The following is a 17,891-nucleotide window of genomic DNA, read 5'->3' on the forward strand; positions in this document are numbered from 1 at the left end:
GCTACATTTGCATTTGGGCAAGCAGGGCAAACCATCCCCACAGAGATAGTGGTATGGGGGCAGGGGCTCCTTATTGAGTGACATTTAGGTTTAAAGACTCACCTGAATACACACTGTAGAGAGGAAGTGGCCCCTGGGAAGGTACTATCTGCAACCAAATACAGGGGTGGTCTTACTGCACTTTGCGACATAGTTCCTATATGGAAAATGGACTGGTCCATTATGGTCAAGGTGAGTGGCTGTGGGGAAAGTGCATTTACTGAACTCAAAGGCGTTTCGGTGTTTTTTCTGAACTTTGCTTGCTTACAAAATCTCCCTCTTTGGGATATACAAAATATTTAAATTAGATAAAAATTTAAAAAATCCTAATGAGGTTACTACCACTACCACTACTCCTATTACCACCAGCACCACTACTGCTCTATTCTTGGCCAGTTTTAGGTGTGATGGCACAGGTGCTGTCATTTGAGATTCTGTCCCCTTGTTTCCCATATACTCCAAGTACAAGGGATTACAGAGGACAGGCCCTTGATAAATGACCGTTATGAACGTGATAAGCTAAAGTAAATACTATTTTGGAGAGGCTTGCAAACACATGCTTTATATACTATGGTTTGAATTTTGTCAGCATGGGTAAAAATATAACCCAGAAGTAGATCTACAGAGGGATTTTCCCTGACAAAAGTGTGAGGGAAAATACTGTCTGCTAATGATCTCATCTATAGTTTCTCAGCATTTCCAACTGTTAAACACTGCTAAAAAAAAAAAAAACAAAAAAAAAAAAAAAAAAAAAAAAAAAAAAAAAAAAAAAACCAAAAAACACCACAGTGTTGTGTGAAAGAGAAGAGGGTCTCTGTGGGAAGTTTTGCATTATGTCATTGTTGGAAACTGTGCCTCTGTAGAACCCAATGTGGTTTGACATCTTTTTGGCTCTGGCTTGATTGTAAAAAGGAGCTTTTTCTGTTACAGTCTATAAATGTGTCAAAATCAGTCTGAATTCATCATTTAATCTTAATAGTTATTTTTGTGATTATAAATACTGTAAAGTTGTTCATTGCATAAAACTTAGAAAGCACAGAAAGATATAGGGAAAATAAAAAAAATGGATATATCATAGAAATCATAACATTGTGGTCTCTTCCTTCCAAAAATGTATTTATATCTTCAGGTTTCAGTGTATGTATATATGCATATATGTAATGTATATGTATATAATTATAATGATAGAAGATAATTTATAGGTCCTGTATTTGTGTTTGTTTAATTTTATTTTAAAAGTATTTTTCTTTCTTCCTTATTATAGTATCACCACACTATTTTTAGCAAGTACAGAATATTTTATCTGGTGACAGAAAATACAGAACAGCAATCAAGTCATTAACTATAATGTACAAAACTCTGACTTTAGACCCTGGCTGGGGAGATGTTGTATCTTTATTCCTTTAAGCATATTTCCACAGTTAAATATTTTAATTATCTACATTTTGTTCTGAATTTTAAAACTAATATGGACCTCTTGGTAAATAGATGTGAATCCAAGACTGTAATGGCACTGACTATAACAACAACACATATAAACTCTACAAGCTGATACAGGGACATGAGAGTGTAAAGCCAGCCTAAAGAGTCCCTATTTGAAAATAAACCATGAACAGAGCAAAACAAATAACCAAAAAAGCAAAGCAAAACAAAACAAAACAACAAACCATTAAAAAGATATTTTGTTTTAGGCTTGACCTCTGTCTCTATGTTTCTTCTTTTTCCTTTTTCTGAGAAAATCCATAGAGAATGGCCTATATGGACATGTCTGACATTGAAATTTTACTTATAGATGTGATTTGTTTAGTAACTAATTATGAATGTAGATCCATGGATACACTGCAGCAAAACAGAACATTCCAACTACAAAACATTATCCAGTGAATGTAGTACTTGACATTTAAGTAGATCATTTGCATCATGAGAAAAATTCTTTTAGGGTCTGATTCTTTACTCAGTTAATGAAGTGCTTGTGGAGTACACAGGAAGCCCTGGTGTCAGATCCGTAGTATCACATAAAACCACCAGGTATGATGGTCCATGACTGTATCCCAGCACTGTGGAAATAAACATCACTCTAGGTGACTTAGGAAGTTTGAGGCAAATTTTAGATACATAAGCCCCTGTCAGAGAAAAACAAGACTCACATCTTTTCACTAAATACAGCACTAATATATACGTAGACTATGTTACCACGTCCCCACAGCATCATCTGACCTCTTCCTTCTCTTTGCCAAGGCATTCAGACACAACTTTACATTTGCATCTCTTGAACATATCTGAACCTGACATGTTTTAACTTCAAAACCAATAATTTTTAAAATATTTGCTTAACCTAGAAAACTAGGTTTATTCCTTACATCATCCATACAAATAAGTAACTGTATAGAAACACTAGAAGACAATGAAGAACCTTCATAACCTGGGGAACGGAAGACAGTTTTTAATTAAGAAGTGGAAGCAGTTTACCAAAGCATAAAATTCTGATTCGACTAATACGTAAAAAACAAAAACTTATCAAGGGAGTTTGGATGGCATTTGTTCTAATGGTTTTGTAGAGGTGAACTCCTTTATCTCTGCAGAAACTTTACTGTGTCTCCAGGTATAAGGGAGGAGAAAAAAATCAAGGATTAGTGCACTTGCCTTCCTCCTAATCACAACTGCTTAGTAACTGATGGAACGACAGATGGTCCAGGTCTAGACAGTTTGTTTTCAGGTTCTTGGTCTTGTATTCAACTTATTGAAAATAAGGCTCCACACTGGTTTGCAAAGGAAGCAAGATGACTTGATTTGGAGCAAACACCAATAGAGGAACTTATAAGTGAGGTATTGAAAGGACCAAGGCTCCAGCAGCATTTCTCTTTTATGGGATTTAAGGAAAGGAGGGGCTGGTTACTAAGGGATGCAGTTTAATGGTTCTCTACTTTGATTGATGAATTAGGTTATATACTCGTTCCAAGTGTTCATGTCCCTTTCCATAATAAAGCTAGTCAAATGTTGTTCCACTTGATGGGATAAGAATAAAGACACCTTGTGATTCCACCATTGTTTGACTTTCTGTAGAAATGTTAATAATGATTTCTTTCTCCTGACTCTCCATAATTTTACATTGAAACCTGTGTCTGAAAGTTTTGAAAACACCCATTGCTCAAAACAATAACACTCACAACAAAAATCATAAAGTATGATTGATCCTAAAATCCTGCTGATTACTAACTCACCACTGCCTCTTAGACAGCCTTCCTAGTGTCTTGTCATCAGCTATACCTTGTCTTTTCACATTTCTTTTTTTCTTGTTTTCCTTTTTCGCAACCTTAACTTTCTTTTTTATTATAGTTTATTCACACTATATTGCGATTGTAATCCCCTCCCTCTTATCTTCCTTCCTGTTCCCACTTTACTTCCCTCTGCTGCCCTATTTCCCTCCCCAAGATCTCTGACAAGTGGAGTCCTCTTGCCCCACTGTCTGACCACAGCCTTTCAGGTCTTATCTGGATAGCCTGCATCCCCTTCCTCTGTGTTCCCACAGAGCCTCTCCACCAAGGGGAAGCGATCAAATTGCGGGCACAGAGTTCCTGCCAGAAGCTGTCCCTCACTCTTCTTACCCCTTGCATTTTCTTATGGCCTTTTACAATCTACGTGAAACAAGCCTTTTTGCTTAATTGTCTTCATCCTGTTATTTTAGTCTGAGCTAAATTTCATTAACTGTTTGATTTTTAAAAATTCTTTAAAAAGATGTACATATGCGTCCAACATATCTTAATCATATTCGTACAACTCTATACTCACTTGCAACTTTGTGCTATCCTGCTAAACACATCATCCTCCAAGCTTTATCCCCCTCTCTCTGTCCCTGTCGCTCTGTCTCTGTCGCTCTCTCTGTCTCTCTGTCGCTCTGTCGCTCTCTCTGTCTGTGTCTCTGTCTGTGTCTCTGTCTCTCTCTCTCTCTCTCTCTCTCTCTCTCTCTCTCTCTCTCTCTCTCTCTCTCTCTCTCTCTCTCTGCACAACTTGCTGGATCCTGTGGGTACGTGGATGTGGACTTATCTCCTGAGGTATAGGTGGCCTACCAGTAAACCAACTAGAAAGAAAAGTGGCTTTCTTCAAGCAACTTGGTGTAGCCTCGGGAGCCCCCCCCCCCCCTCTCTGGTGGAGCTCCTCTGGTTTGAGCTTCTCTGAGTACATTTGCATTCTGGCCATTCATCTTCAAAGGCAAGCCTTTCTCAGCACTCTTCCTATCCAGCATCCCTTACATTTTCTTCCTTTGTCTGGAGATATTCCCTGAAGATTGATATTGATGTTCTTTCTTTTCTTTTCCTTTCTTTCTTTCTTTCTTTCTTTCTTTCTTTCTTTCTTTCTTTCTGTCTTTCTTCTCACTGCAGAACTTCACTTCATTTTTACACCCAACTCTGGTGGTTTTGTTTTCCCTGAGATTTCCCAATTTCAGATCTTTTGTCCTTCAGATTTAATGTCAGCTTTAAAGTTTTTATGAAGCATATTTCAGTTTTCGACAACAAGCTAAGATCATTTACTACTTCATTTCTGTTTTTCTGTATCTCCCTTGCATCATGCATATCTTGCATAGCAGTTCACACCATGCGTCACACTCAGTGAACCCTTTAAATATTCCCTCCATTAATGAATTACATTTTCTGGTCTCACATAATTTATTTTGTTAACAATATATTATATAACAGTACATAAATTGCTTTAAAATTTGAAGTACAATCAGGTGTGTGTGTGTGTGTGTGTGTGTGTGTGTGTGTGTGTACAGATCCTGGTAGCATTTCACTATAAATCTCTAGGAGAAGAAACATGTACACAGATAGAGGATAATGGCTTTCAGGAAGCACAACGGACCATCTGAAGGGAAAAATGAAATGCAAGGAACACTGGCCCATGAGGATGCTGCAGGGGCAACACCTGCAGCACTATCTGAAAGCTTTGAAGGCATGGAGTAGCTCTTCTGATTAACTGAATAACCACAGAGCCAAGATCCATGACCTTGAGCCCAGAGGATCTTTTCTGCTCAACGTGATCTTATTCCAAATTATTCTTTTCTGTTGCCAAGAAAACCTCAAAGCTTTCAAAGCACCTTGTCTTAAGAGACTCCTGAAATGTGCTAAGGCAGCCACAGGACGGAGACCTCAGCTCACTGCTGAATTGCTTGGAAGCATAGAACTTTCCATTTTGTGAAGAGTTCTGATGTTTCCAAGTTGCATGGCAAGGTAAAAAGGACTTTGACCTGAGGAAGGACGGGCTGAAGGGCTGATTCCGTGCCTTTCTGGAAGACGAGCTAGACAAACAAAAAAAGGCTTGTTCCACTGAAGAGAACAGAGAGACCAGAGCAGAAGGTGTTCAGTCTTCCCCCACCGGCTCATTCTGCCCTCACAACACCCAGAGAGCCTGCTTTCCAATTAGCCGAACAGCAGTGGGAAACGAGGAAGACGGAGCAGCAACTCTGTCCCGAGACTAAAAAACCTTTGAAGAAAAGGCAAAGCAGAATATTTTTTAAAACGGCTGTGAGATGGCTTTTGTGACGAGGCTTTTAGTCAGTGATTGGCTGCGTTGAAATCCTGAGCCGATTGTTTATTAGTGTGTAGCAGCAAGGAAAGCGGACATCGGTATTGTACATTAAACCTTCAGATGTGTCAATGTGGTGAAGAAAGATGAGCTTGTCAGGAAGAAGCCACTGATGGATGAGGCATTGGATCTTCTCATAAACTATTTTGGGACTAGCTTTTGTTTTCTGTCTTTATTTTCTCCCAAAACTTCCTTCCATGACCTTCTCCCTGAAGCGCAATATCCCTATTTTTAATGTTGATAGTGAAATATTTAGTGTCTATACAAGGCAGACATTCAAGGCCAGGGAAATTTGCCCTCTTAGAATGTTTGAGGCTTTTGCTAAAAAAACCAACAAAACCATGTAGATTAGTGTAATGAATTGTAGAGAACGGTTATAATTAAAAGCAACAGATAGGAATTTAGCTCAGCTGGTTGGGTTTGTTGTTGTTGTTAAGTCTTGAGCTCATCTTAGCTCTGCTAATGATATATAGCCATTACTGCTTGATAGATGATATGATCTTTGGGAGGAGAATGAAGATATCAGTATTTTTAGCTTTTTATGTTTTCCAAAGGGGCTTTGTATTCATTCATGCCATTTTACAGAGGGATTGGTCTTTAAAAAGAACCCTTTGAGCAACTGAGATGCCTATAAAAGGCTAGTCTGATATGGTACCATGTATGGATTAGAAAAAGGGAGTGTAAGCACACACAAACGTCCCTAAGTGGTCTAAGTGATTAATAGTTAACAGGTGATACACAAGCATGACACGATAAAACAGGAGGCCACATAAAGGCCTAAAATGGCTTCGATTTTTTGTGACTTTCTTATAACTAGATTAATATAAATTCATACTACTACACACTAGATGTGATAGTATTTGTGTCTTTATATCTTTGTTCTCTACCATCCTAGTGTATTAGAGTCATCCTAGTACCTAGGCCAAGTTATGGTGGGGTGTGAACTCAGTTCTAGGCATCATTACTTTTTCAGTCCTTTGGTAATTTTATTGTGATTTTAAACTAACAACCTTCTTAAAACTAGGTATTTTGTCATATTGCCTCAACATAATGCATCAGCCAATCATTTTACCTCACCATGAAGATCCATGGCATGTATTCGATCTCCTTTTTGTTATAAATTAGTATGCAGAGAGTGGAGGAAGCCTGCTTAAAGAAGTCTTGGGTGAGTGTGTTAATAGGTACAGCCAGGTCAAGGACTCCAGTACCTCAGCACCATGCGAAAGACAAAGCCTTCTCAGAGAGTGTGAGACTCAGAGAGATGGCAAAGCTTTTCCCAGGTCCAACCGTGGATGTTGACAGTAGGTGTTGGAAATGCCTACGCTACCTTTCCCCTGCTGATTATGGGCTCGATACTGCTCCCCTACTGAGGGTGCTCCTGCCAGGATTAGCTAAAGCTGCATCCTTGATTCAGCTCTATAGAATAACCCCACCTCCCTGTTTATCTAGATGTAATAACCGTCCTCTTTCTTTCAGATGTATATCATAACCTTGCCTCCCTGCTTATTTGTATGTAATAACCTTCCTCCCTGTTTTGCTATATTCAATAACTCTGACTCTCTCTTCAGATTTATACAATAAACATACTGATATTATCAGATGTGCTTCAGCTTCATTAGGATCTAGTCCACTTGATCTCAGCTTTTCTCTTCAGCTCTGTGAGTTTGTTGTTGTTGTTGTTGTTGTTTTGTTTTGTTTTGTTTTTCCTTCATTTTCTTGCCATCCTGGCCAAGTCAAATCCCTGCATTCATGCTGAGCATTGCAGTACTACAAACTTTGGTAGACACTGGAGGCAATGCAATCAATCAATTTTAACAAAAAGTTAAGTGGTTTTTAAGTAGGACTATCTGAACATTAGACTCAAACACTTAGAAGAAGAGTATATCACTTGATACCCTATGAGCATATACAGAGGGAGGGGGTCCCCCTCAGTTACAGTCGTAGGGAAGGGGAGTAAGGGGAAATGGGATCAAGGGAGGAATGGGAGGATACAAGGGATGGGATAACAATTTAGATGTAATAAGAATAATTTAATGAACTATATTTAAAAAAGAGTATACCTAAAAAAGAGTATACCAAAGTTGCAGAAATCAAATTTTGAGCCTTAGAAGCTTAATATTAATTTAAATATTCTGAAGAAGTTGGGATAATTACTTCATGTGCGACGGTTGCTGTAAGATATTTCTGGTGATACAAAAAATGTAAAACTATGCTTTTAGGAATCTTCTCTCAGTTTTAAAACTTTGGTTCATAGATTACATTAGAATGGAATGTCAGTATGTGAAAACTGGCTGTAGTCATTCTTTAAAATGAATATTTTCTTCTATCAGAAACTATGAATGGATTTAATTAAACTCATCAAAAATATCCAGAGTGCAGAGACGTGTAGTAGAAAACACAGAGTTTTGAGTTAGTCAGATCCTAGTGCAAGCCATTCAGTCTGAGTAGCTTTTTCAAAGTTTATTTCAATGGAACTGAATTTTCTTATCTGTGCATTGAAAATGTGGAGTTTGGGTGATGTGCCATTGGTGGATCATGAAGTCAATTTAGAATAATTTCTATGTTACAAAAATGGAAGAAGGCAGTATCAGTAGGAAGGTCATGTATTGCCTATGAGCGTTAACCACCTGAGAAGCAGAGATTACAAGCTCTTTAATTAGAGGAACACTGCATTTTTGGAGCTTGGTGATTTCTTATAGTAGGGAAAATACATACCATGAGAAACATAGCATGAGAAGTAAAAGCTACTTATGTCAAGAAGGATAAATTTATTTCAAATATATTTTCAAATAATGCCAAGGCAAAGAGTTTTGTAAGGAAATTAGCTTGTTTCACCATGGCATTTGGTTTGCTAACAACAAACGCAGTTTGTGAAAACACAAAAGCATTTATGCTGGTGAATGTGCAGTGCATTCTGTCCTTGAGACCAGAGCTTTTGCACTATGATATATAAATGAATGCACTGTGAACTGCAGCCACTGATTGAAGAGGTGGTATTAGGCAGTTGGGAAGAATGTTCTTTAGCCAATCAAATTGCTTTCAGACAGAAATGTAGATGTATGCTTCCTTTTATAATTGTGCTGTTTATACCCCCGCCTTTTTTTTTTTTTTTTTTTTTTAAGAATCTTAAGCTCATCGTTGAGAAGCGAGGTGTTTCCAAGGAAAGCAAACATATAAGACGTGCAACATTTACAAAAAGAAAGAATAAAGCTCACAGCAAAGAAAAAAAAGCACATTGAATTTAAAGCTGTATTAAAAAAAATAATGGTACATTTTCAAAAGTGCCTTGAAGTCCCACAGCAGATGATTATAAAGTGTTAGAAGCTTTTTCCTCTACTATCCCAGTCATTTCATCAAACCACAAGTTTAGAGTAGAAAACTATTAACAGCCACGCTTGCATAATGACATGCAGATATGACACATTGCACGTCTTTTGATAAGATGAAAAAGGAACAGCATGTAAACGCAAGAGAAACACACCTGAGCTCTTTGTTGGGAAATAAACAAATGTGAGTTTAAAAAGGAAATAGTAGTCCTAAGTGTCTCATGGGATTGCTACCTGATGATTCCCCGGCCAATGAGAAAAAAGAGGGAAGGACGTGTGATGATATCAGCCATTCTGGACTGACACTCAACCGTCCAAGTTTGTCAATTAAACGTTTAATGCTTTGACTCTCAGTGTTCATTAACAGGGCTGTGGTGCTGGGGATGAGGTTTCTTTGTTCCATATAAAGCCATACTGGTCACAGAATTCACTATAAAAGAAAGAATACAACAGTTAACTGTTAGGAGCTCTACCTCACCATTATGGAACCCGAACAAACAGGTGAGTGCAGTAGGCAGCGTTTTCGGGTGGGTTCTGAGTTAGTCGTACAATCTTCTTGCTTCATGAGCAACTGGTTAAGAGACTCAACTTGTATCTACCTATAGATACCAGAGAAACTTTTTCACAATTTATGGGCCTTCCTCTTCCAATGATAATATTTACATTTTCAGATCACAATTAGATTTCTAATAAGTTTCATAGTTCCTGCAATATTAACTGAAATCAGCTGGTGTTCATTGTTTCACTGGCTCCTGAGATATAAAATTATTTTACAGATAAAACTTAAAAGGTTATGGCAATACTGTTTACATCCCAGGGAGATGTTCTTTTTCACGGTTTTTATTTTTGAGATTTTAATTACAATGGGTTTCCCTCCCCCTTCCTCCCTCCAGGTCCTCCCCATAAACCCTCTAAGTTCTCTTTCAAATCCAAGGCCTCTTTTTCCTTGTTACTACATATAAATATATATCATGTGAACACATATTCCTGAATATAAGCTCTCGGTCTGTATAATGTTACTCACATGTATGTTTTAGGGCTAATTACTCAGTATAGGATAACCAATTGGTGTGCTCTTCCCAATATTATCTTACAAAATCAATTTCTTGACAATGCCAAGTGCTAATGAATGAGCAGAGTGAGCTCCCAACTGTGTGTGTTTTATAACCTGCCCCTTCCCCCTGTTTCAACCACACAAGATGGATCCCACAGTAAACATTACAAATTGAAGTAATTTCTCCAGCTGAGGAATTGACAACTTGAAAAGTATTATTTATGACTTAATGTTGAAATTTATTAGAGCTAGGTCCTGTGAATGATACATTCACAGAAGGTAGCAGAAATTCTTTTGTGAGCGGCTTTAGCTTACCAGAATTTTTTTCTTTTCTAAGATGTGGTGTTTTAATAACACATTTTATTCTGAGAGACACCTCAGAAATCCTGATGATTGATTCAGCATGTTTATACTTAAGCAAGAATTAAAAGAGGATATGGGGATTGAGACAGAGAAATGCATCTTTGGAAGAAGATTGAAAAAAATTCCTAAATGACATGGAGTCCCTGCAAAGAGAAATACTGTTCAGAATGTTACTCTATGATCATTCTAACACAGGAAACTTGGGCTCTGAGAGACAGTCACATATAATAAGGGTAATCATGTCATTGTACAGCAGTTAGATTCTCATTTTTTAAACATCTCAAAATGTTTCCTGACTGAATGACTATTTTGATTGCACTGAAACCAACTCACACCCAACTACATTCAATCTTAATGTATATGTCTCCAAACATAAAGAACTGAACCCAGAGCTCCTTGCTTCACATTCAGAGGCCTATTCTCAGGAAAATAGATCAACTGATAATAACAAATAATAATTTAATTGGAGAAGCATTTATAATCCCAGATTCATTCATATAAACTCTTATCAAGTAATATTACTTTTCTTTGCAAATATATCTTTTTTAAAAGATAAAAGTTCCATTTATATGAAGAAATACCTCATATTGGAGGAATAAAATAACCATCAAACTTATCTTCTGAAACCTCAGTAAAAGCTATGGAAGGTATTCTATCTGAGCAGAGGAAGACAAATGACTTGATCATAAATCTTGTGTTTGAAAAGAAAACCTTTCTGTATTGTCTTTTCTGAGTTTTACATCCTCATTAAATAAAAGAAGAGCTAGCTTCAAAAGTCTGTGGGGTTAGAGGTTGCCGTAGAAGATTCTATTAAATGGAATATCCATCAGAAAGATATTTTACCCCTGGCATGTTTCATGATTTTATCAGCAGGAAAGCAATACTGTTGGGCACATGATTTGGCTTTGGTAAATGTTTATTGAATGAACTGAAAGAACAGTGGCTCAATAAACCAAGAGCACTGTAGAGCCATAGTGTTTTAGAATGCAAAGAAACCTCAGTGATCACTTAGTCGAGACAAGTTGACTTGTTAGTAAGGACAACTGAGACCCATTGAACCCACGTAGAGTGACTGAAAGAACCCAACTGAAGGAGTGCTAGATAAACCAGTGTTCAAGTCTCATTCTCAGATCAATGATTGCTCTTGAATATATAAAAAAGTACGTAAAAAGCAAAAATGCCAAATTATATCACGATGGTTTTCCTTTCCTTTCTTCTACTTAATATTTCTAATCATTTTGGTGTCTAACCTTGATTGACTGAATTAATGTTTCTAAATTTGCATGTTGGACATAGTGATATTCAGGGTAATAAAAGATCTGATAAAAGTTTGTTCTAAAAACTATTCAACAGTATTCTAAATAAAAGTGATTACTTTAGCAGTAATAACGATCTATAATAGTCACAGTAATTAATTGCCTACCAAAATACCAGGCTTGATGCAATGTATGCCAAAGCATATTCAATGGATATTATCTTCATAGAAGTGTTGTAAAGTTCTGAAAACAAGAATCTAAGTACACTCCTTTATAAGCAGAAGTTCCCACATATCCAGCTTTCTACCTCAGTATTTCCTGGAAGATAGTAAACCTATCAAAAGTTTATCCTGGTCCTTTGTCCAATGACCTACTTCTCGCGCCTAAGCACCAAGGGATGATCCAGCAGAGGGAAAATATGCAGTCATAGGTGTTGTTAGGTTGTGCTCCTCACAGATGCAGTGTTACTCAAAGGATGCTTTCTGGTCCCCAGTATCAAGCAGCCATAAGTAATAGGTTTTTGTGTAGGTAGATAATGTAGATGGTTCTGGAAATAGTCCCCCATGTAGTTCCTGAGTACTTGTGGGTCTAATTTAAATGTCTAGGTCACTGTCACACATGAAATATTTTTATGCTAAGTATAGAATATGGTACTCTTTTACTCATCTCCTCCTTACTAGTTTCATGATAGTGGAGAACCTGAGGTCTTATTTGTTGGTTAAGTTCTAATACTTAGAATATTGTCTCATGGTTACTGGTATCAAGAATGAAATTGTAAAATAAACAGTGACAGCTGATCTTACTGTCAGTCAGCACTACATACTTTGTATGTGTCACGTTTGGATGCAATAATTTTTCTTGTCTTTTGAAATCAAACTCATGCCACAAATTTCCATGGTCTGTTCTGATTTCTTTATTTTAAAAAAAGATATCCTATAGTCCAAGATCTCTAGCTTATACTGGATTTACTATAAGCCACTTTATCATTTGTGCTATCCTAATAAACTGATAACAATAAATCAGAAACAGAAGCCCAGAGCCTTGGTCAAGCCTTATAAGAAGGGGAGTGATAAATGTGACATAAATAACACCTCTACTTACGTCAGCATAGTCTCTCACTGTACTTCCCTCACGTGTCAGCTGCCCTCTTTACTGGAGATATCAAGGATGCCGATGTAATATAAGTTCTTTGTCTCTTTTAAGGAGTTGCCCATCTTCTTTTAAATTAATGAATCCTAACTAAGCACTGTGCATTTCTTCCATTTAGATGTTACACACAAGTTAGCACAAGTGCAAATGTGGCAGCCAAGGCCAGTCTGTTTTCACATCTAGAGTATATGGTGAATGTGAGGGGAAGGGCGGGGGATGTTTAATTTTTTTTAACTGCTGTAGTATATAAATAAAGATATAAATAAAGACGTTCTAAGAAAGAGCTACATGCTCAACTCCACGAGCTTTTAAAGTCTGTTCACTAACAACCACGACTTGCTAGGCAGCATCTCTTGACATATACTCTGTAGATTTCTCTAGAAGAGAAATAGTTTCCAAACTCATTGCTAATTTTATGGTAATATTGACTAGGGAGGAAACACATCAAGAATAAGAAATCAGCCATTCTATTAAGTGATTTGAAGTTAGGACTCTGCTGACATGCATAATCAGTTGATATTTGACATATTTACACACTCCTCAGATGTAGCGACTAAATTTTCCCCCTGGGTTCCATTTTTTTGTGATCAAAAGATACACTGTAATTGAACTAAATGTTTATTCCTTAATAAAAAATCTGATAAGGCCATATGATGGCTTTCTCTTACATTGCAGCACTGTGACAATCTATTTAACAATGGAATCTCTACAGCTTATGTCAGAATCAATTGGAGGATCTTCTCATAGTATAGACTATGGCTGGAAAGACACCGTGAAACTAAATTTCTCACAATCTTAAAAATATAATAATGATGCACTCGCTGGGCCCCAATGTAAATAATGAGAGCTAAATGGTCATTTTTGAACACTTTCATTTCAGTTAATACTTTTCCACAGTCACACTCTGTGAAGTTATCTACTCTGTGTATTCCTTGCATGATGCCTTTATTTATATCAATGTTTAAAAAATCCAATTATATAATTTGAAGTGGTTTCCTGTTTGGCAAAATATGTGGATACTTCAGATGTTAGAGATGTGGAGCCAAAGGCAGTGTTACTTTGACTTTTGGGAAGTGAAACACACTCATTGGCTACTCTTTAAAGCTTAGTTAAATAGTCTAGTCTGTGTTATTCTAAGTAATGATGTGGCTTCCCACTTAAAATTATATTTTCTATATCTACCCTCAAAAAGAAGAATTGTCTGTACAAAGAATACCTATAAAGCTCCTATAAGAATAAATTTATTTACAAAATTTAGTTCTTCCTTAAGTAATCATTGATTGAAACCCAGAGAATTCATAACTTCTTGCGTAGAATCATTTTAAAGTGCATACATATCAAGCTATGGTTATTGTTTAGCCTTTATTCATCCCCTGTGAATATATACACTAGAGTCTTAAATGCTGCAGATTCTGCAAATGGGCCCTAATCACAAACATTCCAGTACTGAATATTTTGTGACTGGTAGGGTACTTGCCCCTTCCTTTTTCTGTATGTCACTGGATTCATGTAAATCTGACAGTCATCCCTCAAGACAGTCTGGTTTACAGTAACCGTTGTTACATAACCAGTCAAGTTACTTTCCCAAGTAGAATTTGAAGGGAATTGTGCCAGAGTATTGAACAATTTTTCTTTCCTTCTTGTTAAAACTGTGCTCAAAAATAAGCTGCAATCAATTTTGTGGTTATGAATAACAGAGTTGCGTAGTATAATATTGTCACCTGAAGATGAGTCTGAGGCTGGAATCAACACAGCAAGAATTTTCAATCTGGTTCTCTCCCAATTAGAAATGCAACCATAACTTTACTTTTGGAGATATTACCCTGATAAACAAATGAGAGCCTTGATATTAATATTGGCCTCTTCTTTACCTTAGATATTTCACTTTCTCAAGTATACTTTCAAAATATGTCTTTATTTGTATTATTTCATGAAAGTTTGGTTATTTCTTCTTTAGTTGCTGTAAGGTTTATGTAATGTAAAAAATAACCTGACTGGTTATTTTGTAAAGTATTTCTTATTGCTGTATAATAATAAAAGTCAGCCTCAGACTTTATATTTAGGAATGGTATCATTTTCTATAATATTGTATTAAGTCAAAAATCAAAGAATGAACTACTCTTCTTAAAATTAATGTTATTTTCCTTATAATAATGATTTGAACTTAACTTTATAGGGCTATACCAAATAAAATGTTATTTTCTATCAGCTAAGTTAGAAACTGGATTTAGTTGGTCATGGATTTCAAGAGTCAAAGATTTCTAGGTTGTGATTTATTTTATCTTTATTCTTTGAGACAAACAGTCTTATTTAATTTAATAATATAAACTGCAAGTAATTGCTTTTGTTCAGTCAAGGATATTTTTGCTGTGATAGTCATGTGTACTTGACTTTGGAAACAGAGAAACAAATGAAGCAGGTCTTTCTATCACATTTTCATTGGTGAGTAGTTGTTTTACCACTTATTGTTTTAGTTTTTGGTGTGTATTGAATGAAATCTTAGAATCATAGGGAAATAGTAAAGCTCTGCAAATGTATGTAAGTTGGAACTACATAAAAAAATAACGTGGAGCAATAGTATAGAGCAGATTCTTCACCAGGGAAACAGTCTGACAATTCTTTGTACAAGTGTGGGTGGTGGAGCTCAGTGCTAGGCATTCTTTCCTTAAAATGCCAGATACTTTGCTTAGAGATTTGCTTATTCAGTGAAGTTCAGAGAGCTTGATATTTGTGATCATAATTAAGATTGTGATCAAACAATTGAGATTATGCCCCATGAAGGAAATAAGAAAGATGTTGTTTTGAGAAAATTTCATTGAGAAGTGTGAAGCCATCCAACCATTTTCTTTCTCTTAAACAGTTGAATCATTGATTCTTTGTATTGAAAGGGATCGTGTGCTGAACCTGTCACCCAGCTAAAAATGTGGCTTATCTGTAAGGCCTTTCTAAATGAGAATTTTGTTTATGGGTAATCTTAAGAAGATCTTCATCACATTGAGGCCTAATTTTTTTTATCAGTTAGAATGATGTGATTGGTCTAAAGTATGTGATGCCTGGTATGTGAAGATGCTATCATATCCCCCCAGATCTTTCTTTAGAGATTTAAAACATATTTAGGGATTTGATATAGAAGCATTTTATCATTTCAGGAGATGCAAAGATATTCCACCTTATGGCGAGAGTTCTGAGAACAGCCTGACTCACCAGTGCTGAGCACAGAACTACTCACCTACTAAGTGCGATCAAGAGTACAGTTTCTTCATGTCTTATTCATGTCATTAGTTCATTTTCTGTGTCTTCAACAGGAAATGTAGTCTGTTGTTTCAGCATGCTGTAGCTCACAATCGATAGTTTCTATTACTACCCCAGATTTATTTCAGTGGCTTAGATGAGCACTCAGGCTTATTCCACCAAATTTAACTTTGTATAAATTAAACAATCAAGAACATATAGAATTCTAATTCTTCTATAGAACTTTACTTCAGGAAATTAGAAGACCAATAATTATTTATTCTCATTTAATTTTTTTGTTTTGTTTTGTTTCAGACAGGGTTTCATTGTTTAGCCTTGGCTGTCCTAAACTCACTTTGTAGATCAGGCTGGCCATGAACTTAAAGATCCATCTACCTCTGCCTCCCTGAATGCTGGGATTATAAGCATGTGCCACTGTGCCTGGCTTTTCATTTGAATTTTTAAAAATAGGATAGTATTCAAATCTAGTGAGACTCTTTTAGGACTCTCCTTCTAACTTTATCGTAACATGAACCAAATTAACAAAGCTCTTAGATAAATGCTTCATGCTTATAATCAGCTTACTGTTTTTTCAAATTGCTGGACCTCAATCTATAACATGTCTATAATTAGTAGTAGTCTATCTTCACCTTAATATCAGTTAACATTATATTTATACACATTATATTCTTTGATAAACCTTATATCCTTGCTTTGAAGAAAAAATATAATTGTTTATTAGTATATGCTGAGAGGTGTTTTTAAATGTGACTATTAAAATATTACTACTGTTATTGTTTTTGTTTTATTAATACTTTACCATTAATATGCGCAACATATTTATTATATCATTCTGTTAGCGAAGAAAATGTTTTATTTTTAATTTTCAATCATTTTTATTTATATGTGTGATTTCTTTCTATGTATTGTATGTGTGTAGCTTCCCTCAGATGCAAGCAGGGGATGTTTTATTCCCTGACACTGTAGTTACAGGTGGTTGTGAGCTGCCTGATGTGGCTGCTGGGAACCAAACCCAGGTCCCGAGGAAGACTAGCAAGTGCTCTTAACTGATGAACCACTTCTCTCCAATAAGAAAATGTTTGGTTAGAACAATTTAATTTGTGCTCAGGCATCAAGATGACTTAAAGTTATATTGAAAGCAATGCACATACCAAGAATGGCACAATCCTAAGCCTAAGAAAATGAATTTTTGCTTACTACAACCAATCCCTTGTTAGGAGCAGACCTTCACCAACTCTACTAAGGAGAGCTGTTGCCTTAACTTATAATAGCGGAGAATGCAACTTTAAACTTTTTTCAGCATAGAACTAGAAACCCATTGCCCTTTTGTGTCTGGCGTTACATAACTGTTGGGTTGTTCACATTATTATTCTTAGACTTATCTATATTATATCATACAGAATCAACCTGAGGCTACGTATTCTCTTAGTTGTTGGATAGCTTGGAAAGACACCAGGTCTCTGTAATGCAATTGCCTCTTAAAGTCCAAGAACTTTATTTAGGTACTTACATGGAATCTGATATACGCTTCCCTCATTCTTAAACAATTAGCTCTTACTACCAAGATGCTGTCACAAAACTATTACTGTGACTTTCTATCACCTCTGAATGCTACTCACTACTCCTTTCCACTAGTGACATGGCATCATCATACAATGACCGGGGTTGTAGCATTGTGGCTAGTTTCTAGCCTTCTGCTACTGTGTGTCTCATAATATGCACAGTCATTCAGATCCTACAGATTTTATTTTCTTAGGAATGTATGGAAGTGTGGAGTTAGAAAAGTCCTTCTAAATCATCTTCAGTTCAGAGACCTATTCGGAGTGATGAGTAGTGTTGTAAATTATTAGAAAAGTTACTTCATAAAAGTAA

General features: G+C 36.3%; 1 protein-coding gene across 28 annotated transcripts in view; it reads left to right on the forward strand.

The window, feature by feature from the left end:
* Nrxn1 (neurexin 1) overlaps positions 1 to 17,891 on the forward strand; it is a 1,084,885-nt gene that overhangs the window by 378,235 nt on the left and 688,759 nt on the right. The window contains exon 1 of one of the 28 annotated variants that reach the window (XM_051156034.1): positions 15,802 to 15,823. The exons of the other annotated variants lie outside the window; for them this stretch is intronic. Coding sequence (XP_051011991.1) covers positions 15,817 to 15,823 — 7 coding nt within the window. The 5' untranslated portion in view covers positions 15,802 to 15,816. Of the gene's footprint in view, positions 1 to 15,801; positions 15,824 to 17,891 lie in introns of those variants that run through there. 28 annotated transcript variants of the gene reach the window in all.

This window comes from Acomys russatus, chromosome 1 (genome assembly GCF_903995435.1).
Source record: "Acomys russatus chromosome 1, mAcoRus1.1, whole genome shotgun sequence".
In the NCBI taxonomy this organism is placed as follows: Eukaryota; Metazoa; Chordata; class Mammalia; order Rodentia; family Muridae; genus Acomys; species Acomys russatus.